This window comes from Anopheles stephensi, chromosome 3 (genome assembly GCF_013141755.1).
Source record: "Anopheles stephensi strain Indian chromosome 3, UCI_ANSTEP_V1.0, whole genome shotgun sequence".
Classification (NCBI taxonomy): Eukaryota; Metazoa; Arthropoda; class Insecta; order Diptera; family Culicidae; genus Anopheles; species Anopheles stephensi.
In genome coordinates this window covers 72,579,439-72,603,218 of record NC_050203.1, presented here as the reverse complement: position 1 = coordinate 72,603,218, position 23,780 = coordinate 72,579,439, and the positions used below count along the sequence as shown (strand labels likewise).

The 23,780-nt window shown below is 47.0% G+C and overlaps 2 protein-coding genes across 52 annotated transcripts in view; both read left to right on the top strand.

Moving 5' to 3' along the window:
• The first annotated feature begins 126 nt into the window (after window positions 1-126).
• On the top strand, window positions 127-3,221 carry LOC118510642 (inhibitor of nuclear factor kappa-B kinase subunit epsilon). 2 transcript variants are annotated; one of them, XM_036052736.1, is made up of 5 exons: window positions 129-1,524; window positions 1,604-1,883; window positions 1,958-2,033; window positions 2,109-2,792; window positions 2,870-3,221. In XM_036052736.1, the coding sequence occupies exons 1-5, from the start codon at window positions 408-410 to the stop codon at window positions 2,978-2,980; spliced, it is 2,268 nt and encodes a 755-aa protein (XP_035908629.1). In that variant the 5' UTR covers window positions 129-407; the 3' UTR covers window positions 2,981-3,221. The 2 variants fall into 2 exon arrangements, with proteins under 2 accessions (XP_035908628.1, XP_035908629.1); XM_036052735.1 differs by having other exon boundaries at window positions 127-1,524; window positions 1,958-2,792.
• Window positions 3,222-7,187: 3,966 nt separating this feature from the next.
• LOC118510637 (zinc finger protein 271) overlaps window positions 7,188-23,780 on the top strand; it is a 58,454-nt gene continuing 41,861 nt past the window's right edge. For 9 of the 50 annotated variants that reach the window (XM_036052691.1, XM_036052723.1, XM_036052717.1 and 6 more), the window contains exons 1-2: window positions 8,400-8,787; window positions 18,695-19,440. The gene's annotated coding sequence lies outside the window, so the exon portion shown is untranslated. Of the gene's footprint in view, window positions 7,531-7,724; window positions 7,878-8,397; window positions 8,788-9,434; window positions 9,454-11,289; window positions 11,530-15,705; window positions 15,839-16,235; window positions 16,255-18,694; window positions 19,441-23,780 lie in introns of those variants that run through there. The other 41 variants (XM_036052720.1, XM_036052707.1, XM_036052727.1 and 38 more) reach the window with 17 other exon arrangements.

Here is a 23,780-nt window from a genome sequence, read left to right as displayed (position 1 = left end):
CAAAAACATAAATTTTCAGAGATTAAAACTGATGGCACCTAACCACAAAACGCTTGGAAAGCACTGTAGAAACACTTCAAGATCACACCCCATTTATACGCACCTTCGGTACTGCCTGTCAAGTGCTGATAAAAGAATAACATTGTGATGATCACTGCTGGTGTACGATGATGATGATTGCTTACTAATCATCTATGAAAGTGCGACTCTGTACGAAACTTAAATGTGCGTCCCCGTTTGTGCTGCTGCTGCTGCAATCCCTCCCGACATAGCATCAGACCTTTGTGGACCCATACCGGTACCCGGAACAGCGCAGCAACGCTCCGTCGCTCCGTTGAGTGTGTGGTGTTGGCAAACGGAGAAATAAACAAAGCTCGTTTTTGCACCACCGAGGCTAAGATTGATCCATGATGAACTCGTTCCTACGTGGATCGATGAACTATGTCTGGTGTACGACCAGCGTACTGGGCAAGGGTTCGACGGGGGCCGTCTTCCAAGGGGTCAACAAACACAACGGTGAACCGGTGGCGGTGAAAACCTTCAACCAGGTTTCCCACATGCGCCCGCAGGATGTGCAGATGCGAGAGTTTGAAGTGCTGCGGAAGGTGAATCACAACAACATTGTGAAGCTGCTCGACATCGAGGATGACCAGGAGGGACGGGGCAAGGTGATCGTGATGGAGCTCTGCACCGGGGGCAGTTTGTTTAACATACTGGACGATCCGGAAAATACGTACGGTTTGCCACAGAAGGAGTTTCTGCTGGTGCTGGAGCATCTGTCCGCCGGGATGAAACATTTGCGCGATAACAATCTGGTGCACAGGGATTTAAAGCCGGGCAACATAATGAAGTACATCTCCGAGGATGGCCAAACGGTGTACAAGCTGACGGATTTCGGTGCTGCCCGGGAGCTGGGCGAGAATCAACAGTTTGCCTCGCTGTACGGCACGGAAGAGTATCTTCATCCGGATATGTACGAACGTGCCGTGCTGCGGAAGTCGATCAACCGTAGCTTCACGGCCAACGTGGATCTGTGGTCGATCGGTGTTACGCTGTATCACGTCGCGACGGGCAACCTACCGTTCCGGCCGTACGGTGGACGCAAAAACAAGGAAACGATGTACCACATCACGACCAAGAAGGCGCCGGGCGTTATTTCCGGCACGCAGACGAGCGAGAACGGGCCGATCGAATGGTCCAAAACGCTACCGGCGCACTGTCAGCTGAAGGAGGGACTGAAGCAACTCGTCACCCCGCTGATGGCGGGGCTGCTCGAGGAAAGCCAGGGCCGTATGTGGTCGTTTGACAAGTTTTTCCTCGAGGTGCAAAACATTCTGAACAAAACGGTGCTGCACATATTCTACGTTAATCGGGCGCACTCGATCGAGGTGTACCTGGAACCGGAACAGACGCTCGTCCATCTGCGGGAACACATACTGGCGCAGACCGACGTTCCCCAGGCATCGCAGCTGTTGCTGCTGGACAACGAGCTGTTTGCGACGAAGGTGGATGCCAACACTAGCGGTAGGTGCAAGAGCTCTTGGGTTGCCTTCGTAGCACGCAATATACGCCTTTCTAATGCTCTGTTTTGTTCCTGCTGCAGCACGCGGATATCCACCGACGGAAGCGAACAATCCGGTGATGCTGTTCAACATCGAGAACTATAACGTGATTCTACCGACTGAGTGGGATCTGCCCAAATTCCCTACATTCCCGAACGGCATTTCGGTGGAGAACGATGCGAGCCTGGCGAAGGTGGCCTGCAGCGTGGGGCACGAGTGTAAACGGCGCGTGGAAAGCATGTCCCTGCTCGACACGCTGATGAACAAATCGGTGCACCAGTTTTCCGGCTTTTTGGCCGGTTTTCTAGTAAAGTTACTTAAGTAAGGCGGACGTGGCGAGCGATGAAGGCGAGCTTCCGAGGATTGACTCCCCTCCCTCTTTTGTTCCCTTCCAGACGTACCCGCCACTTGGAGGATGTAGAAGGACTGATCTCGGAGCTAGCCAAAATGTTTGAAGTTGCGGCATCCAATGTAAGGTGCTGGTGTGCCATCGCCTTCGGCACTATTCTGGCTAATTTGGTTCTGTTTCTGTTCCCCTTTTCGCAGCACGAAACATACCAAAAATTCGGCACAACCATACTCGCAAGCTACGATAAGCAAAAAGCCGACTTTCAGCGCGTGTCCGAACCGATCCAGCAGCTGTACGGGCGCTTCGTGAAGGAAGAATCGCTCGTGCGCGAATGGAACTCGGGCTACCGGGCGCTGCGCACACCGAACAAGAACCGGGACAGCGAGAAAGCCAAATCGCACGTCGACCGGCTGCGCGATTCCTGGCAGCACATGTTGCGCGACCGTGCCACCCGCTCGCTCACCTACAACGACGAACAGTTCCACGTGCTGGAGAAGGTAAAGATTGCCGAAACGGGCAAACGGCTGAAAACGCTGCTGAACGATGGCGTCCGGCAGGCGGTTGAACAGGAAGCGGAATGTTTGGCCGACTGGTACAAGAAGGCGCAAACGATCTTCCTGCAGACACAGTTCCTCATGAAGGATGTCGGTGCGTACGTGGACGCACTGTACGATTTGCGCGAACAGTTGAAGCAGCATCGGGAAGACCTGAAGGAGGAGATCAGCACGGACGGTGAGGTGTCGAAAACGATCGCGCACAAATCGATACCACCGAGCACGACATCCACCGCGACCGCAACGATCCCGATCGTGGGTGAGATGGATGGAAGCGAGAAGGGACTGACGGCGCGACAGAATCAGCTGAAAAAGATGTGCATCGTGGTAAGGAAGCGCGATATTCGGTACCGCAGACCGCAGAAGCAATCAGTTAATGCTGAACCCCTTTTTTCCCCCACCAGAACTTGTACAACCAAATCAAAGAGGTAAAGAAGATGCTTCACCAAAACTGGGATCTTCTGGCGGCAACGGAAGGATTGCTTCCGGATACGGGCGATCGGACGGCAACGTAGGTAGATACGGCCCCGCAGCTACCTATACCCGTTCCTGGAGTTTAAGTGTTGCGGATAGAGCTTAAGAACGTATGTCGATGAGCTGCTCTGTAGAGAATGAACTCGTTTTTCTTATTGTATAGGAGGGCTACAGTATTTTCTGCAAGTTGTGTACTATATAACGATGATGGCTCTAAAGTGTGCCTGTACTGGATGAAATAATATATGAATATTTTTTTTTTGCTATATTTTATATCATAAATTTGCTGTTGTTTTCTGTTGAGAAATGTTTGTTGTCTCTGTGGCTTGCTGGGGGGCTTGGTAAAGCTATGGTGCAAATAGATGCAGCCAGTGTCAGAGGAAAACTGAGAGTTGAAGACACCTTAGCATTGAAGGTGCGATGCATGGTTGGGAATGGGTCAAAGTAGCCATGAAAACCCTGGCAACAGCGAAAAACAGTTATCGTTTCACTTCTCGAGGACTTGGACTGCTCAAACTTGGATGACTTCGACGCGGTTGACGGATCTTTCGGAACAGGTCGCAATTCGATGTTGAGGTTGGTGTTGAGTTGGGTGAATCGCAAAGACCCAGGATAATCTGATGATAGATCAGAATGTTGTTGGCTTTGGATGGATATGTCAATGGTTTGGATATCCTGAAGGTGACTGGAAAGCAGACTATCGAGGACTACAGAGTGGACAGAGCGTGTGTCCAACAAATTATCTAGGATCGGTCCTAAAAAGATTCTTCAATCTCTGGGTCTAACTCTTAAATCAGTATTTAGAATCATTCGGGACTCTGGGTAAAAAGGTCCCTAAGGGTGACCTAAGGCGAGATTTATTGCTCACAGAAAACCCACCTCTGGTGATACGGATGGTAAGCCAATGTCACACCTTTCCAATCATCAGAAGATCAAGCCAAGGCCGGAAAACCTCAATTATGGGCCTGAGAGGCTTCCGAATGATGAATGACCTTGAGACAATTAAAAATGTGAAGTACACAACAAGTAATATCGCACTTGAACGCTCAGACAACGTCGATGAGTTTTTGCTAAGGGCAAAAACTAAATCCCTGGACAAGTTTTTTTTTGTTTTGCGATAATCTCACTACTTCCTGCAACACTTACTGATTGTCTCGCTTCCCCCCCAACTTTAGGCTTGGGCACGCGGACTCTCTTGCTCAAATCCAAACTACCAGCCCCGGTACAACAGCTGGGAAAAACGTTTAAGATATCGATTTTTCACACCTCCCACAGCTTCATGGAGTTTTCCACACACACACGCATGTGGGTTTGGTTTTTCCACTTGATAGTAATCTCCGTATGGTAACAACGACGTTTCTCGGCCAGTGTGATATACTTTGTAGCAAGAAGAAGTGCTTATCTTTTTCGGAAAATTGCGTCACGTGTTTCTTGTAAACATTTAAAGTACTTAAAATAATAACATCCATGTGTCATGTGTAAACAGTACACGGCCTACTAAACGGTCCACAACGAGAAGGAAAATTCTAACAAACCATGAAACGTTTCCCAGCCTACTAATCTTAAGCCTTAAATAAAAGCAAACCTATTAGAGAAACAACATTCTCCCAGTACACACATGATGACACATTTCGTGCGTGTTTTCGTTATCATTTTCGCTATCTTGGCAAGGTTAAAAAGGCTCGTAGCATTCCACCCACCCACGAGAAATCCTCTGTTCTCGCCAGGACAGATCGCAAAGAAAAAAAAACAATCCCACCCATCCCATCATCATCATCAGTCATCATGACGTGGTATGGGACTTCTTCTCTGAGCCCGGCGCGCCAGACAGATATCTTTAGCGAGCTTCTTTTTTTTTTGTTGTTGTCTTGTTTTCGTCCCGCCGCCTTGCATGCAAAAACAAAAAATGATTTTTGTTTTCGGAGAAAATGGGAAAACCGAAACCCAGCGAACCAGACGAGGGCTATATAGGAAAATTGGTGGTAAGGTCACGGTTTTTGGGGACGACATGCGGAGCCGACCGTTTGCGGCCGATGAAAAGAGCGACGCCCTAGAGCAAGAGAACGAAGCCGGTTAGAAGGGAATCTCCATGATGCCGAGGGTGGTGACGGGGGAAAAAACCGGGGAAGGTTTTTCTTGCGAGAAAAGCGATTTACGCGAGAAACAAAAAGCGGAGAGAGCGAAAACCGGGTATCACTTTCTCCTTCTGCTGAGAAAATTTCTGTAAGGAACGGTCTTTTCGCGGTATCCTCGCGTTGCGTAGTGGTGGTGGTGGTATAACAGATTTTTTCTTAATACGGAAAACAATGAAAATGAGTGCGAAAAAAAGAAAGATATTCCCTTATAAATATCATTTTCTTTTTTGTTGCTTTTGCTTCCTGTGTAACGGTTAGCTGCACGTGGCCGAAAGATTTAAATTGCGCAAGCGTTACACCAGGACGGGTAGGCATGTACTAGCGCGAACAGGCGAACAACATGAACAGGTAGCAAGGTGGTTTGTTTATTTATTTATTTTTTGCTCTACATAGAAAAAGATAGCAACATAAAGGGAAAAATTGAAAAGAGAGACAACAAAACGCACATGGTTATGAAGGTTTTTTTCTTCGTTTCCTTTACCAAAATTAAAAGGACACAATTGCAACACTGAAGCCGGTTTGAGCCTTTTACTTGCGCTCCCTCTGCACGTGTGAGTGAGAAGTATAACGATGGGTGTTTGTTTCACGCAGTCGTCCTTCGTCCGTTTAATGTTAGGAAGCGGAATCACAGCGAACAATATCACAGTTCCGGATGCAGTACTGCTGCTAAAATTAAGAGAATCCTTATTATTCGTTAGCAAGTATGTTTACCGACATTTGTTCGAACTGAAGGTCGTAGAGATAATAGAGCGATCGATCTGTCGATCGTACGCACGACGCTACCGAAATGTATAGGATCGGAGAGAGAATCCACGGCGGCAGCTCTCTTCGAACGCACTTATCGTTTTTAGAAACGCATTCTAAAGCAGGGGTCGTCGGGAAGCTTTGGGCGCTCGGGTTTTCAAATGTTACAAAATTCGATTACCAATGGGAGATAGAGATGCAGTTTTGCAGAACGATTTTGCATGGATGTAGAGTTTTTTTTTACATCACTCATCGTTTTTCCACTTCTGTATATGTGTGCTTGAGAGAAAGAGAAAATTAGATAGGTATGTTGCTGTAGTGTGCGTGTACCTCGTCGCACTTCTTCCTTCCCTTCACTTACACACACACACACGCCAATACACTTCAGTAACCACGCTGGTTTGGAAGTGTGAGGAACTGAAAAACGATCTCCCCCCACCCTACGTGTGTGTGTGTTTGTGTGTGTTTGCATGATGTGGGGCTGCTCGGAAACGTCGGCTGTGAAAGCAAAGACGCAACCGGCATATTAAAAATTCAACACAACAAACGCGATAACCTTCACCGTCGGAGGGCTTTCCCCAGCCCGGTCGCCGTGTGTTCCGGCCGGTAAATTAATGAGCATTACGAGCCTGTCTGTCATTTCTTGTGGCTGCTGAATTTGATATTCCTGTTTTTTTTGTTGGTCTGGTCTGCTTACCACTACCACCACCGCCACCACTAGTCAGTGCGCAAGCGGCCGACATTTTGTCGAAGCAAGCTCCCCGCGAAAAATTCAATACCGTTCTTGTTCTCTCTCTTTCTGGCTAGAAGGAACATGCGTTGTGGAAAAGGGAGGGGGTTTGGAAGGGAGCACTTCACGCACACACGCATTGTGGAGCTTATCCGAAATCAGTTATCCATACGCACACCCAAAGAGACGAGGAAGTGGAGCGACGGATGGAAGGAGGTGGAAAAGGGGCAATTGGAAAAATCATCGTTGGGTTGGATTTTAAAAGCCAATTTTTCTACCGGATTATGCCCTTCGTAAAGTCGTTTGTTTATATTCACTGCACAGAAAGTGACATAATGTCAACAAACGGCGTAGACAGTACGCAGCCACAGAGAACGGGCTGTAACGCCATTTGGTCGCACGTACGCAGCCAGCGCACGTCGTTCTCACAGAAACACTCTGGCGAGTGAGCGAGAGAGAGAGACGGTACGAAGAACGCGCGTTCATGCATGAAAAACTTTTTTCCCTTTGCACAACGCTGCCAATGTGTGTGTGAACGACTGCTCCCTTCTTCTTTCTCTCCCTCGCTTTCTTTTCCCGAATCACACACTGTTCAGTTGTTTTGTTGTTATACCGCGTCATTCCGCTCTCCCTCTCGCGCGTGGCGGGCAAAGCAACTGCGGAGCTCTTCGCACCATCTTCTCTCCCGCTCTACGCGGGGGGCGCTGCTACTGCTTTTTTTCGTTTCGCGTGCCCCGTTGGCGCTGACGGAACACACTCGGGATGGTGTGTCGGTGTGTGCTGATGTCGATAAAAGTTTTCATTCCACGGAGAGACATAATACTGCCCCCTGGTAAGCCCCCGTCGCAGACGAACAGTGTTTAACAGTGAAGCGGGTTGCGAAGAGCTTCAGCAGCAGCGCAGCAGCAGCTCCGGCTCCGGCAGCACCAGCAGCAGCATCACCAGCAAGTAAGCAGGCAGCAGCAAGCGGTGCAATTGAAATGTGAGTGTTTTGGTCTGTTTTACATCGTTTTTTTTTCCTGCTTTGCTTTCTTTCACTCACTCACTTGTCTATCAGTTGTTCCTTTGGTGGGCTCTCTAGCGGCACGATTGGCTAGGTCCACCGTTTTATACATATTGCGATACCCTCTGTGGGTGGAAGAAGCCTCCCTGTGTGTCCCTTTTCCGTAGTGTGCTTGGTGCTTTTTCCTGAATTCAGGCACTTTTTAGGCAGTACGCGCAACTAAAAAGGAAAAGAAAAGATTTTTTTATCAAAACAGTCTGCCAAAATAATCGGATTAGAATCGAAAGTTAATTTGAGCCATGCAAAAATCACGTTTTCCCAAGCAAGTGAGTGCAGCTAACAAAAAAAAAACGGCGCCTTAAAAATATAGGAAGCAAAATCCGAAAATCTTTTCCGTCATCGCCGCCATTCCGGCCTCCGAAGTTCAATTCAGCAGCTCAGCACACTTCTCGCCCGCTTGCCTGCTTGAGCCAGAGCAAGAGAGAGAGAGAGAACAGTATAGCGGCAGCACCCTCTCGCTCTTTTCGTGCCCCGTACGAGTGAGATAGAACGATGGCGTGCTCCGTAATATACCCCTAGCGTGTGTTTGTGCTCTATGATGAACGCGTTGCAGGAACGGGAAAAGGTCGCCATGACACTTTGCTTCGTCTCGCCCGGGATACGACCAAACGAGCGAGTGTGTGTGTGTGTGTGTGCGTTTGTGTCTACGATTAGAGGAGCCACGCTCTAGGCGGGTGTGTAACCACGACGTACGGTGAAAAAAGGACATTTTTTCCTTTTTTTGTACTAGAAAAGAAAGAGAGGGAGCGATTATGCTATGTGTGAGTGTGCATGCGCGGGTGGGATAAGGAGGGAGGATAATTTTTTTTTTGCTGAATCCTTGCCGTTCGTTCGTGCTTTTTTTTTTGCTCGTTCTCCTCTCCCTGGCTGGGAATTGGTCCCTGGCAGGCGGCGACTCCTTTTCGGGCGACGGTACATCATCACCTTCGCACACCAATCCAGTAGTCGGTGTCGGTCAGCGCGGGTCGGTTCCGGCTAAAGTAGTGCGGTGCTTCTAACAAGGAGATAGGCAAAGAAGAAAAGCAAAAAGCGTCGGTCGGAAAATAGTTATCCTGCTGAAAAAGGCGCCCAGCCCTTGAAAATACACTCCAGGGGACAGCAGCAGACTCGCTTAGCACTGTGTCCTCTGCGCCGGGGTGTCGTCGAGCGTCGGACGGTCGTCTCCCTAACCTGAGAGTATGTTAACCTTTTTGGCGTGCGGAAACACAAATTCACTTTCCGCGGACGGATGGAAAATTGAGACAAAGAGATAGTGTAGTATTTCCACCGAGCGTGTTACATACACACATATACACGCGCGTACACAGGGCTAGATCCCTCTGCAGGGACAGGAAGAACCGTGCCACCCCGCTGCACAGAGAGGTGCCACACGCTGCTGGCGCTAGGTGGCTCATGTTTGCCGGCGGTTTGTTTAAGCTGCACAGGTGAAAATGGTCCTGAAAGTGAGGAAAAGTAACGTTGTGTTGTGAAACTGTACGGTTGGTCGTTTACGTGCTTACATTGGGCCAAAGTGCATTGAAAAAAGATGCATTTTGAGGTTAGGAAGAGGAACGGAACGCGAAGCAAATTATAGCGCCCTTTTTGGATGATGTCACAATGATATCGTCGTTGTCTACTTAGATGCTTCCCTACGCTGTCCGCTTTTTCCAACTTCACCATCTGACAGTGATCTAGTGAGCCTCGTCTGTATGTGGAGTGTGAGCGCGGTACCAGCCAGGAAACCTTTCAATTCACCTGTGCCGCCGGTATATTATTGTTTGTTAATTGTGCGCGCCTTCGTTACCCAATCCCCCAGCGCGCGCGTGTGTGTATGGTTGTGTTTCGCCTGTTTCGAATAGCTTGGTGGGTGTGTTTTATTTATCTTATCAACGTCCGGCTGCCGCTGCCGTCACACAAATAGGCGGACGCGTAAACAAATTAGCTGCTGTCAAAATTGCTGTGTGAAATATGAATGTGCGCGCGTGTGTGTGTGTGTGGTTAAGTGCAATGAAATGTTGCGTGTAAAGCGTGTAAAACTGCTTGACCTTTGTAATAGCGTAGTGTTGTCTGAAAACAGTGACTTATCTTTGGTGGTGTTGGTACAGTAGAAGAAGAAGAAACTTACTTGTTGGAAGAAAAACAAAAAACGGCGCGAATTGCGTATGATTGACCGTAATTAGAGTTTTTATGTGAATTTAATTTTTGACGTTAATGCAATAATTTAGTTCGAAATGTGAAGTGTAACCAGCATATGATAAGTGGAATAGTTTTATCGAATATGTATGAAACAAGTGAAAATTCTGTACAGGTAGCCAAAGACCAAAAATTAATTCCGGCAGGTTTAGCTAGCTATTCAGTTACGGGTAAAATCAAATCAAGGTGATAAAGCCGATGAAAAAGTGGTTAATCCATCCTATGCTTTTTTTAAATTTAAAAAATATTTTTATATGCACATTTCTGATCCATCTACGTAGTATCATTAGGGTTTAGTAAGTCATTGAATGACCAGCATGACCATCACGCAAATCGTTAAGCACAGTTTAAGTATAACCGATGTCTCAAGAAGGAATCGAGTTAGACAGATTTCTTTCCTGCTCCTCATTATCGAGCATAGTCCAAAAGCATCTTGTTTCACATATCCTCATTACATTCACTCGTCCAAGACGCCTGATGGAATTGAGCCAGAGCCGCCCGGACGGTAAAGAAAAATTAACACCCGGCGTGCAAAATTCGCACCAGGGTGTTAGAAATGCGAGGTTTGAACACCGTGAACATCCAAACGGTGCTTCGTTTGCGGCAGTGTGGCACTGCTATTTGGAATTGTCTTGTCGCGCCCTTAGGTTACTAGATTCTAGCGTGACACCAAGACACCTAAACACACACACACACACACACACACACTCACCGCCCGCAGAAAAAGTGTGTTAAGTTTTATTTTTGCTTCACATTTTTCGCTCCCTTGTTCCGGTTTTTCACAGACATACGCGCGGGGCGCGTGCGTTCTCCCACTTGCCTTCTTCTTCATTTCCTTTTTTGCTGTTGGTCTGTTTTAAAATTTTCACTTTGCAAGTTAACGGGGAAGGGCAGGGGGGGGGGTATTTTCTTTCGGAACATGCGCACGAAACTCGCGAGAAAGAGTGTGTGTGTGTGTGTGGAGTGTGTGCAGCAAGTGCGTGCCTTTATAGAAGAGAGACAGTGGAAGAAAAAAAATACAGGAATGGCACTAGTCGGAAAATGTGAGATCGAAATTCCACTTAGTCCGGAAGATCCCCAAGCGCTTGCTAGTTTTCCACTTCCCAAAAAGAAAACAAAAAATGCTGCCCGCGTTCTCCTGAACCGGCGTCCTCGTGTACTGGGAAGTGTGTGGAGACCTGGCTCTCCCCATCCATAATGGCGACATTTTGCATCGCTTTATCCTCACTTGTCCTGCAAGTAAGGGCTGCTGCAGCCAGTTTGCCCGCATGCTCGAAATGCGCCTGCGTCTTCCTCGCCCGTGTCACACATACCACAGTTGCACTATCTTTGTCTCTCTCTTACTCGCTCGCGAATCGAAAGCGCAATCCGGTGGATCCTGCGTTGGTGTTGTTGGTGGGATGCCCGCTGCCATCTTCTTTCTGGCGAGCATACAACAGACTCGTGTGTGTGTGTGTTTGTGCGTGCGTATGTGCCGCGTGTTTCGCGAGAATTTGCACCAGTGAACGATTGGGCGGTGTTGATGTACGGCTGCTGCACGGAGTGAAAATTTCATACCTTCTTCCCGGCATCTGTACGCTCGCGCGCGTGTGTGTGTGTGGTGTCCCCGCGTTTCGTCCGTGTGACTCGCGTGATGCATTCACGTGTGTTTGTGTGTGGTTGGGGATTCTGTGTGCGCAATCATTGCACCGCCGCCGCCAATGTGATGGACGTATTCGCGGTTCACCTCCAAGGAAGCAAGCTAGTGTAAGAGGCACTGGATGGACGGTTGTTTCCATTCAGGCGGTTTCTCAATGTTAACGCGCGTCGGCTTACTAGATCAGTTGCCGGCGAACTTCATGGACGTAAAGAAGAGTTGCATGTGGCTATCCACACAGAACACACCGTGGCGGTAAAAGTGATTTTCGATGCTGCACGATTGAAGCATCAGTTTCAGCAGGTCTAGTCCTAGTCTAGTTCTAGGCCAGTCTAGAAAAGAAGCAGCATTCTTAATTGATTAACCAGATTATCCGGCTGTGCGAGTAAACAAAAAGTCAAGGAAACGAGAATAGCAGTCCATGATTTCCTGAGATTGCAGTGCCAAGGAAAGGGAGGAAGAAGATCCACAGAAAATATTGTTTGAAAGGACAGAGCAGGAGCAAGCCCTTAACATACCGAGCTGCTATGATGTTGCTCAGTGAACTAGAATCTCCAGGTTCTAGAGGTCCAGTCACACGCCAGGATCTATTTGCTTGGTAAATTGCTTTTCAGACGGGTAGTGTGTGTGTGCGCGCCATGGATAGAGGAGACGTGTAAGGCGCAAATTGAGATAAATCTTAGTCATCAAGATTCATTACAACTGTTAGAACTAGAAACAGATTTATAGACAGCACTTTAGTACTAGTGTGGATATGAACAAGGTCTTATACGAGTACGTATCTACACGAAACTTCTATAAGCTTCCGTTTACCGTAGAACTCGTTTGAACATTACAATATTGGACTTGTTAATGCCTCTCATATCCGGGACTGACTATGTAACTATCTTCTTCTTCTTACCTGGCACTACAACCTTGAAAGGTCTCGGCCTGCCATTTCTGGATTTCTGTGACCTGACTTTACCCGTAGCAAGGTAGTCAAGCCCTGCGTACAGGGAGACGGTCTGGGTGGGATTTGAGGCCCCGTCCTACTGTGTGAAGACCGGCGCCGTTATCGCCTCGGCCACCGAACCGCCCCATGTAACTATAGGTTATTCAAATAACAAATCATAAAACGACGTATTGATTACTTAGACCACTCCTCTCTGGCGGCCTGGCCTGATGGCTTAGCGGAAGACCAATATCTCTTTCGTTCACTATCGGACTAACGGACTATCACGTTACATGTAAAAAAAAAGTCAAGAAAATCTAGATATGGGTAGGCCAAGTATCCCTGAGGTACTGGTTCTGAATATCATTTTGTAACCGTCCGGTTAACAGTTTTACACTTGACTTAGGTTATTGTTTATGTAAAAGTTTTTCGCCTAAACAAAGTCTGACACATTAATTGAACTTCCCACGAAAGCTTTCAGTACTAGACTAGAATAAATTCGACACACATGTCCTTCCTTAATGGAATTGGACGGAGAAAAGTAATTAAAACCCCACTTTTCACACCTCACAGTAGTCCCATTGCATTTAATCAAATCGTATGATTAGAAAACGGAACTATTCTGTGAATATGGGGAACATGTCAAAATGTTAGCGACCCCGTCGACACCCCTCTCGTTGTGAGGGTAAAGATCAAGGTCAGACAGAATGTCATAATAGGCTATATAAACGAAACACCTCCGTGTCTCCATTGAAGATTCGGGCTTGTGCCTGGTGGACCGATGGCAATACTCAAGATGGACTGGAGTTGCCAGATTTGTCCCAACGGAGAGAGATTGGTCAACCAACACCTGCCAAATGAGACAGGTAGCCAGCAGGGAGGTTTTTTTTTGTTGTGATTAATACAGTCGCCCAATTTATTCATTTGGGCACTACTGTAATAGCAAGAATAGATCATTCAAATAGAACACACCGTGTGTAGTTGATGGAGCTGTGTCGGAGGCTTCATCGATTAGTGGCGATTCTTTGTGCGTGCCATGCTCTCTCTCTCTCTCTGTACACAGGTGCGTGTGCGTGCACACCTTTTTGGCACCGCGCGCACACACCGGTGGTGGTGCAATTTTATTGCTTGATTGTGGTGCTCTCTCGCAGACGCTGGCCTTCTTTTCCTAGCCCAAGGACATTTTTCTCTTCCTCAATGTGAATCTGGTTGAGAAGGTTTTTCGCGTGTTGGGTGGTTGGTGAGGTATGCGCACGCCTCCTAGGATGGCTGTCATGCTGCCTTTTTCGACCACACGATCTCTCTCGCTCTCTCACTCTCTTTTCGTTTACTTCTTGGATATGGGTGGAAATTGTGTGTGTTGCGCTGTGTGTTTACATTGCCGGGGCTACTCTCCCTGTGGGCTGCTCGAGAAATTCGGTTCTCTTTGCCTTCATTTCTATGCGGGCGTCTCGGCGACACACACACGCACTTGCACACCACAGGAAAAAGCGAGACAGAGCGCCAGAGAGAGCACGATGTAATAAAACCCATCACCATCGAAAACCGCACCATCGAGCGAGAGAGGGTTAATCGCAGCAGGCGCGTCGCCTCGTTGTAAAAAGAATCGTCCGTCCGTCCCCTTTGTTGGTGGCTATAGGTTCATAGGGGACGAGGAAAACGAAGAAGTAATGATTGAACTGTCGCGCTGGGGACGCGCTCTTGTGCGTGCGTGTGTGTGCGTGCATGTGAGTATCAACGTTTGAACAAGAATGGACGTGTGGTGGTAGGTCGGTTTGCTCTCCGCGACATGGCTGGCTGGCTGGCTGGCTGGCGATTCATCAGCTCGCTTTTATTTCTGCTGAATAAAGCTGAATATATGTTGGGCGCCTTTTCGAGACTCGAGTGGACAACCACCGTCACTTGCAGTTTCTGAAACAAGAGCCTCAAACCGTTCTTGTTCATTTGCTCAAATGAGTAGTTTTTTTGATTAACTAATTTTTCTTTTTATGAGATGAGAGAGAAGAGCAATGTTATTCTTTATTTTTTTTCTTTGCTTCTTCTTATTGGGAAGCAGGGATTTTCTTCAACCCCCACGAGCAATTCTCGGAGGTTTTCGTCTGAAGCCTGCGGTGAGCCTGCAAGTGCAACTGCATTTTTGAGACTGGAAGGAAGGGCGGTGAACACACAATGTTGCACGCGTTATGCTTTATTACATACAGTATACGCGGTATGCGGCGTGTGTGTGAATGTAGGGGGGTATTTTATTTTATTCTTGCCCCGAGGGGTTAGTTAAAACCTGAAAGTGTGCATAAATGACACTAAAAAAGAGGGAAGCAAAAAAATATAGGAGACAAGAACGGAAAAAATCGACACGGTTGAACGCGGTTGAATGAGCAGAGAAAAATGTGTGCTGAAGAGAGACAGAGAGAGCGAAAGAGAGGAAAGGAAGAGAGCGTGCGCGCGCGCACCGCGGAACCGGTTGCAGACCACGAAATCTTTGGAATGGCTGGCTGAACGACGCGCACCCTCACGCTCTCTCTCTCCTCCTTTTGCACGTAGCGTGGTTGTGTTCTGTAGGCGCCGGCAGTACAGTGAGAAAAGGATGGATAGATCGATAGACAGCGGGGACGGAGTGTGTGTGTGTGCGCGCGCGCGCATACGCATACCGCTCGTCTTCCGCTGTGGAGCGCGAGAGAAGAGCAGAGCGTGCGCGCATTCCTCGTTTGCGTAGAACGGAACCCAGGTCGTCCATCGGTCGGTTGGATTGTTGCGTGAGCGCGACAGAAAGGGATGGATCAGAAAATGGGAAAGAAAACATGCTGAAGCGTGTGGTAGGAGAGTGAGAGAGAAGCAGGGAAGCAAAGAAGCTGTGATGTCAGAGCGTCATCTGGCACCATGGGAAGTGCGCGGACATAGAGTCGTTTGACGATATTTTCTCAATCATATGAAAAATTGACTTTTTTCCGAAAATTTAATATGTGAAGAAATCGCGAAACCCTAAAATACGAGTTAAATTAGTAAATATGCCAAAATCAGAATGATTCGATGGTTGGCCGATGAAGACCTATTTTAGTTGCTGTCATTAAGCAGCATTGTCTGCTTTTTTCATATTTTCTGTCAAACGCGCTCTGTTGGTATGCATTTTGAAAGCAAATTTTTTAAATTATTCCATCCAAAACTACCTTGTCGATAGTCATCATAATGAGGGTAGACTTTAGCAACGTATCAAATTATAAATAATCGGTGTTACTGCTAGCTGGCAACACTGGTTTTCGTTCACACTGTGCACCGGTGCCCCCCAATGCGCGTGCACTCTTTCTCTCTCTCGCTCCCTCTCTATCGCACACGCTCACGGTGCGCCGTTCGTTCTCCGAAACCCGCTCGCCGTCGTCGCGCTGGCGTCGTCGTTGTGTCGCTCTCAGGTTCGAACCGATCGTGGCGCGGGTTTAGAGAGCAGTTTCTCACCACACTCTGCCGCGCACCGCCGTCTAGGATTTTCGTGTTCTGTGAGTTTTCAGATATATATTGGTGCTGTTATTGCTGTTGTTATTATTGCTGCTGCCTAGTGTACAATATCTTTAGGCTAGAGCTTGTGCCAGCTACTGCTGCTGCTGCTTTCTGCTACTTTTACCTCAATAGAGGAGGGCGTCGCGCACATGACGACGGCGATGGGACCCGCTTCCTGCCGTTCCCTCTGCCCTACCCTTAGTGTGTGCGGTGGTGTGTTAAAGATCAGAGGCGAGCGCTCCTTTCGCTTGCCTTCTACCGCGTACAGCCGTTGGTGTGCACGGTACGGGAGAAGTGAAGTGCGCGTCGCCATTTGCCTTTTTTCCGTTGTGTTGTACTACCTGTGCCCTTTAAGCAGTGCACCCATTGAATGTGCAGGCGATAATGAAGAAGGGAATGGCGGAGAGGAAGGAAGGTAGGGTAGGTGGAAGTTGACTTTCGATTGTGTGTACCCACCCCTACCCCTGAGGTGAAAGAAGGGAAGAAGTCTAGGTTTTTTTTTCTCGTTGTAACATGTTACACAGTCCAAACCACACCGCGCACACACCAGCCACCACCTAGCCACCGTTGCCTTTTTGAGCCTTTTGTTGTTGTTCGATTAAGAATAGGTAATCGGTTTCCTACTTTTTGGGACAAAATGCTGCTGGTGCGCTGTGATGCGTTTTTAGGAGATTGGTGGTGTGAGGTAATTGCGTTGTGACCGTTTTCTTCCCCGTATACTCTCTTCCCTAGTGTGTATGTGTGTTAGTGTGCTGGTGAATTTATATCGCACATCACATCTAATCCGCTGGGAAAAGTGCGTTTTGCATCAAAAACAAAGCTCCCTTCTTCCCTTTTCTGGTTTTGTGATTTCCGATGGATGGTTGGTCTTGGAAGAGTGTTGCATTGAAAATGCGCTTATTTTGGCCGGGCTTTTTTTTCTACCAATTGGCGTTGTGCTTAGAACTAATTTTTCCTCTTACTTTGGGAAATGTTTCTTAACATTATTCGAGTTGTTGCTTTATAAAAGAAAATAATTGTTCCATTTAAAATCGATTTTAATTTGTCATCTAATTACCGTGTTCTGGTGGCTGGCTCACTTTTGAAAATTCAATTCCTCTCTCCATCTCGCTTTTTCTGTATAGCTCTCTCTGCCTCGCTCGCTCGCTTGCTCTCGCGTCGAAGCAGGCGTTTTATTCATTTATGCTGGGGATCCGAGCGGAGGAAGAGTGTTTAAAAATAGATTTAGAATTTATATTTTACACCACCACCACCTTTACCTCGCTTCACTCTCCACCTTCTTGCGTCTTCTATTCGGTGAAACCTGTTTCGATCTCATTTACCCTCGCTTTGCCTCCATTTAAAGCGTTACTCTGAGTGGGAAAGAGAGCGGATGAGAGTGAGCCCAGGAGGGTAGGGAGAAAGAAAAACGGAACATATTACAAACCAAAACTCTACTATTAAAATTGTAATATTTATCGATTTAGGGGCAAATAGTAATTTATTGGTTTATGGTGTTTAAATTGAAAATTTAGAGCACATGACACCGTTTCGCTGTTGCATTCGAATTAAAATTTTCTTATTAAGGTGTGTGCACGGTGCACTTATGCATGCATTTATGCGGGATTTGTGTTTGTGTGTGTCAGCGTTGACTACGATTCTAATTTTGTTTTAATGGCATTCAACAAAACGCAAAAACTGCATTTTTAGACGCCCCACTCCCACTCTCGCCCCCCCCCCCCCCAAAGCGACAGGGGTGCAATTAAAAATGGCGGATTAAGAACTGTCATTTGGGATATATTTGGGGATTGCTGCGCACATATTTTACATTTCTACTATTGCGTGAGGGATAGATGGGTGGGAGAGTTTTCTATTATTTAATTACAAACCACCCTAGCAGTTCCCATTACAAGCATATGGGAAGCAATATGGAAGTGTGGAAAATCGAGTATGTGAGGGAGTTATTAAATTTAGTTGTTGTTTCGTTGTTTTTATCGTTTTCGCTTTGCAAAACTACTATAAAATGGTTTCAAAAAAAGCATTTTGTGACAGTTTTTTTTTCTTCCGCTTTCAATAAAATGTGTACAGTCGGTGGTGGTACCCCTGATAGAAGCCATTACGGCAAAGGGAAGCAAAAGGGGTGTGTGAGTGTGCGTGTGGTATGAATGCTGGTTTATACAAGTGCAGCAGCCAAGTCCGGTTTGGGGTGGGGTCCCGGTGCGCTGTGGTGTTCGTATTTTTCATCCCCCTAAGGGATAGAATCACGTTGTGGAAAGAGGGAAGCACGTCACCACCACCACCACCACTACCACCGCTATTCTATTACACAGCAATACACGCACACACGCAATACCCTCGTCGGGCTAATCGTCGTCACCAAGCCCCGACATGATTATTGGAATCGTTCGTCGTCGTCGCTGGTGAACCGATGTCGTAGGGAACGGGAAAAGCAAGAAGATGAGGGTTGGAAAGCGGCCCCCATAGAAACAGACACATAAACATTATGTGGACCACCACCACTACCACACCGTCTCGCTTACTTCGATCACGAACCGTTTTGTACAGACAGTGCCGGAATAGAAAAGAACGAGAGAGAGGAGGCTTTTGGTTGCGTACAGAGAACGCGTTTTCTTGCCATTGCCTTCTCGCTCTCTCTCTTTATATATATCCTTCTCGCTCACTCATTTCTCATAGGTCTGCGGGGTAGGGTATAAGGAAGAAGGGGTGTTTTGTTCCTGTTTAATGCACCACCCTATGCACCCGCATCGCATTATCAGCAATTTTAATCAAACAAAGTACAAAAAAACCAATTGCATTTGTTGTACGTAAAACTAACACTGAAAACTAATTTATGTATTTTTTTTCCCAATTTTCAGAATTTTGCAGAACCTGTAGCCGCGCGACCAAGTGTGCAAGTGCAATTTTATATTTCCCAAAAATCCCAACCACGCGCGTGAGTTCCTCTCACTACTACCACACAACACAACAAAAAATAGTAATGCCCAGTGAAAGAGTGCGTGTGTGAGATTGCAAAGTAAAAAAATGCGTGTGTAGTGAATTAAAAGCGAATTTTTATTCGAGTGCATAGTATTTCCATTTTCCACCCTCTCGCGGTACGAGTTTTCCGAGCGACGGCGCCGCGCGCGTTTGTGTGTGTGTGTGTGTGGGAAGGAAGTGTGTCGGTCGAAGTAAAAGTGCATCTCCCGCGTGTTGTGTGTGCATCATCGGTTTTTCGGTCACATAATTTTTGGCTGGTTTTGCTTTTCCTTGCTCCGTGAGAAAACGCGACCGCGCGCGTGTGTATGTGGGTGAAGTTTTTTTTTTCTCTCTGATTGTGGATGCGTGCGAATGTGTTTGCAGTGAGAGGGAGGTGGAAGTAAGTGAAGTAGAAGCAGTAGAAGAAGTGTGGTGCAGTGTGGGGGAGCATAGCTCCGAAGAAAGTCATCCCGCTAAACCAGCTTAAGGAAAGGAAAGCCGGTTGGAGAAGAACGGTGGGAGGAAGCCGCGCTTCTGTTGAATCTTTTCCACCGCGAAAATCGTCGAAGTAGGAGGAAAGACCGGCAAAAACGTTTGTTGTTGTTATAGTAGAAGCGAAAGGCGTCATAAACAATAACACAACCCGGTAAGCTGAAAATGCCGTTTATTTGTGGGAAAAATAATAATTTTCTCTATTTATGAATTATGAAGAAAATTTATATTTTATTTCTACAGAATGTATGAAAAATCGAGTATGCCTAATTTGGTCTTTCTTCCGAAGAAAATGTAAATATTTTGCTCTTGTTCGCCTGCTGTCAGTACGCAGCCAGCGGCAGCCTAAACGTACGCAGCCACTTGTTTCATACAATATTCACGCCGCGTGTGTCGTGCATCCATCCTTTTCTATCTTTTCGGTTTCACTGCCTGCTCTGTCGATGCGTTACTCACACACTAAACGCTTGGTCGCGTCCCGCGCTTACCACTACCACCACAACCACCAACCCTCCCGTTTATGATTAACGCGGTGAAGCGCGACGCGCGAGCCGCGCACATTCTCTCCCCCCACATAGATTGATGAAAGAGGGTATTCGTGGTGGTGGTGGTGATAGGATGCGGGTGCGTTCATGTCGTGTACCACCGCCGCCTCCGTCGCAGCCATGTTTTATTGTCCACCCCGTCACGCACCACACGCACACATCCATCCATCAAGTGTGTAGCTGCATATGGGTAGGTGCGTGCTGCTGGTGGTAATGGTGGTAGTAGTGTTGCGCGCGGTGGAAACATATCGCGGACGCGAGCGAAATGGCTGCCGCGCTGCGGTTTCTCTACGCGTCTTCCCACCAACATCTTGAAGCGCGCGCGGACACACAGAGCGCTACAGATGCGTGCCTTTTGGGAGTTTTTTTTTGTTGTCCACTGCAGTTTTTGAAGTTGCACTTCGGGGGGGTTTTTTTTAGGATGACATTTTTGAAGATTTTATCTAATTAAGCTGCGTGTGGGAGTAGAGCAAGTGTTGAATTATTTTTTGCGTCTGGCTCACGCTTGGGGTTGAATAATACTCAGAGAAAACATCTGTGCCGGCCGAGGACTCTCCGGTATGAGATATTTATTTATGCTATTAGCATACAAGTTGCCGCGGATGATGTCAATGAACTTTACTGTCTTTCGCTAATTTGAATATCCAGTGCGAGCCTTTTCTTCCGTTCGAATAAATGGATAGGATAGGATTAAAATTGTTTAGAATATTAAAAAAAATCTTAGCATTGTTGTTCAAAAATTAAAATTAATGCATATTTAAATTCTAACTTTCATCAATTATTTAGAGCTAGAACCAGAAAACAACCCCTAAACTCAGTCTTAACTTTATGTCTATACACTTAACGACTCATGTCCTCCTTTGCTCAATGGAGACCATCTTTCTAGAATCTAATGTTCTCTATGGTTTTACTGCTCTACATGGTAATAGAGTTCTTAGAGTAATATAGATTCAACTTTGCAATCATATAGTGAAATCTTGCAAATATTCATAAGAGATTTGCAGTCCAGGTCTTCTTGACTTCCTTGTTATCTCAGCTTAGAACTGATAATTTATGAGAATGTTTGATTTTTTAACTGATGCTGACACATTTTCCTCCTCACATTTTTCACAAAAATTCAGAAGAAAAAAAAAGTAAACGCTGTCAAAAGGTAGTTGAGATTTCTAACAATTGTCCCGACACACACATTCTCATTTCCAGTGCGAGGGTTCGGTATGATCCGATTAAACACAACAAAGCTTTATGTAAATAAGCTCCCCCAGAGAGAGATAGAAAAAAAAAAAACATGACCATGACTCCTTCTCAGATCTTTAATCTGAAAATCGTGCAATCAGACCTCAAACCTTCAGAGATATCTTCCTCAACAGCAGAAAAGACTATTGTTGTTTCATCGGAACAAAAGCACAAATGAAAAAGTTTTCTAAAGAATTTTCGGATAGCGCGCGAACACGCACCAACGCGCTTGCTGCTTCCTCCTTTTAGTACAGAATGGTTTTCACTTCCAATATTGCGCTGTTGTTGTTGTCGCGTGTTGCCAGCAGACCGATGAAGGGATTCTTCAAAGTTAGCATCAACATAAAGAGAGAGACACACAGAAAATAGCAGTGGTGAACAACGAATTCTCGTCAAACGCGGGAAGAGCCAGTTTTTCTTGAGGGTGGCGCGGCACCCCCTTCTAAGAATGAAAAGTCCGCGGGTGCGTCTTAGATCGGCATATTGTGTGTTCTGAAGGGAGAACCGGGAGAGACCTGGTGGTGTAAGGTGAGCTCCCCAGCTTATAAGGGCGGTAAGGTTCCACCCTCTCTCGAAGTACATTGTATGCCGGCGTCGGCAAAGGTTTTTGTTTTGCTTCAGCTATTTGCCTGGTTTTGAAGGACGACATATTTTGCAAAAGGCGGATGTCTGGGGAGGTTCTCCGGAGCACATTGATGGATCAGCACGGAGACTAAGGAAGGTCCGAAAGAAGAAGAACGGGAACGGTCCAGAGGTCACAATGGGCTTTTTAGAGGATGAAATAATACTTTCTCTTCCCAGTTTACTTCGGTTCTGTTGTCTCCGACCGATTTCAACTCCCTCAAAAAAGGGGTGTGTGTGCGCGCGCCAGTGTGTACATACTATCAAGACACAGGGTGCGGGTTTTGCTGGGGGATGAAGATGACTGGTTTTTCGATTACATTGTGGTTTCTCTCTCGCGTGGTTTTAATCTCTTTCCCCCCCACCGCTTTATGATGCCATGCATGAGATGATCGATGTATTGCCGGTTTTTTTTATGTGCTACACACACTAAAACGTGTTCCCGGGAGGCATCAGAGCGAACAGATTAATCGTTTTGTATCGATTCCATTTTTTTTTTTCGTTGAAGATTTTCCCTTCGCACGTGTTGCACAACGTTTCTGACGTTGTTGGAAGAATCAGCTCTCATGTCATCGATGTGTGGATTCGGGGATTTATTAGCGACTCCTTGTCCTTGCGACTAATATGTTCTGATCCTTTTGTGACGCATATTTTATCCGTTATTTTGTATGTATTCTCTTGGAGGAAAATTAATCTCAGTATATAATGCGAAATCAATCAATTTCAATGCTGCAGTACGATCTGAAAAACAATCCAACGCTCTATACCCCATATACAATAAGAAGCTTGTTCGATATGTGTGTGTGGAGGTTTTAAAAAACGGAGGGAAAACTTTTAGGGGATGAGGGTAAAGGAGTTCGGTGGCGGTGGTGGCGGCGATGAAGCCAAAAACAATGGAACAATAAAGTTTTGCGAGAACAATAAGTCCTCGTCGCGGAGCGGCCCATAAAATGTATGAGACTTGTGACTGACTGTGTCGGAGCGAGTCAGAGACATTGGAGCCCCGGAGTGTTGGAAGAAGCAGGCGTATTGATGCTGGAACATGTTTTCCAATGTGTGGTGGAACGGAAGGGGAAGAGGATGAAAGAGAGTAGGTAGGGCATCATGTCCTTTGGAGCGGAAAGTGTGTGTTGCTTCTCCCCCCCAAAAAAAGGGCCGAAGCCTCGCAGAGTCGTCTGCTGTGGACCAGAAAACGAAATAAAATCGTTGTAATGTATTTTACTGTTGGGGAGGGAGGGAGGGTTGGGAGAGCTCGAGGGAGGAGCTTCTGCTCCTCTTCTTTACTTATGTTTTAAACAACCCCTGCCGCCCAGCCACCCCACCACCACCAACCCCTCTTCTTTTCCCAAGCTCTCATGTCGATGAGGATGACAAAGATGAATCGCTCTCGCTCTTTTTCTCCCTGGAACGAATTTCGGTGTAGGGGTTGGTGTCGCTCCTCCATCCTCTCCCGTTCCTACCACGCTCGCGCTCCACCCCAACCCAGTGGGGTGGGTGGGGCTTTTTGTATTTTATTTCCGAGCAGCTCCCCGCTGTGATGAATTGCTTGTGTCGGTGGTGTGTGGACGGGGGGTGTGGTTAGGGTGGAAAAAAGGGTGGGGCGTGCCTTTATTACCCACCTTCATCCCACACCCCCCTTTTGTCTCTTTATTTTAACATTTATCTCCCGCTGTGCTGTGTGTGTGTGTGAGCATTGAAAGCGAGAAAGAGATGGAGAAGAAGGCGAGAGAGGGAGATAGCTTTAGAGCGAAACAAGAGAACACCGCCAATAACCCCCCTGTGGCGAGAAGAGTTCACATTTGTTGTGGGGTTGGGGTGAGAGGGTTCGTCGTCAGCTTTTGGGGCTTGGTCTTCATCCCCCCGGGTTTTCTTCAAGAGAGAGAATGACTTCGAAGGGGAGGCGACGAGGAGAGCACAGGTGGGTGTGGGCAGGAAATTAAAAAATCTATACCCAGCCCACCTTCCCGTCGCTTCGTCCCCCTCTCTCTCTCCTCCCCCTCTCCCCCCACCGCACATGATTATTGGTGATGCTCCACTGGTTTTGTTCCTCGTGGATGGCTCCACCAGAGCGAAAAGACGACGATTTCGCGGCATT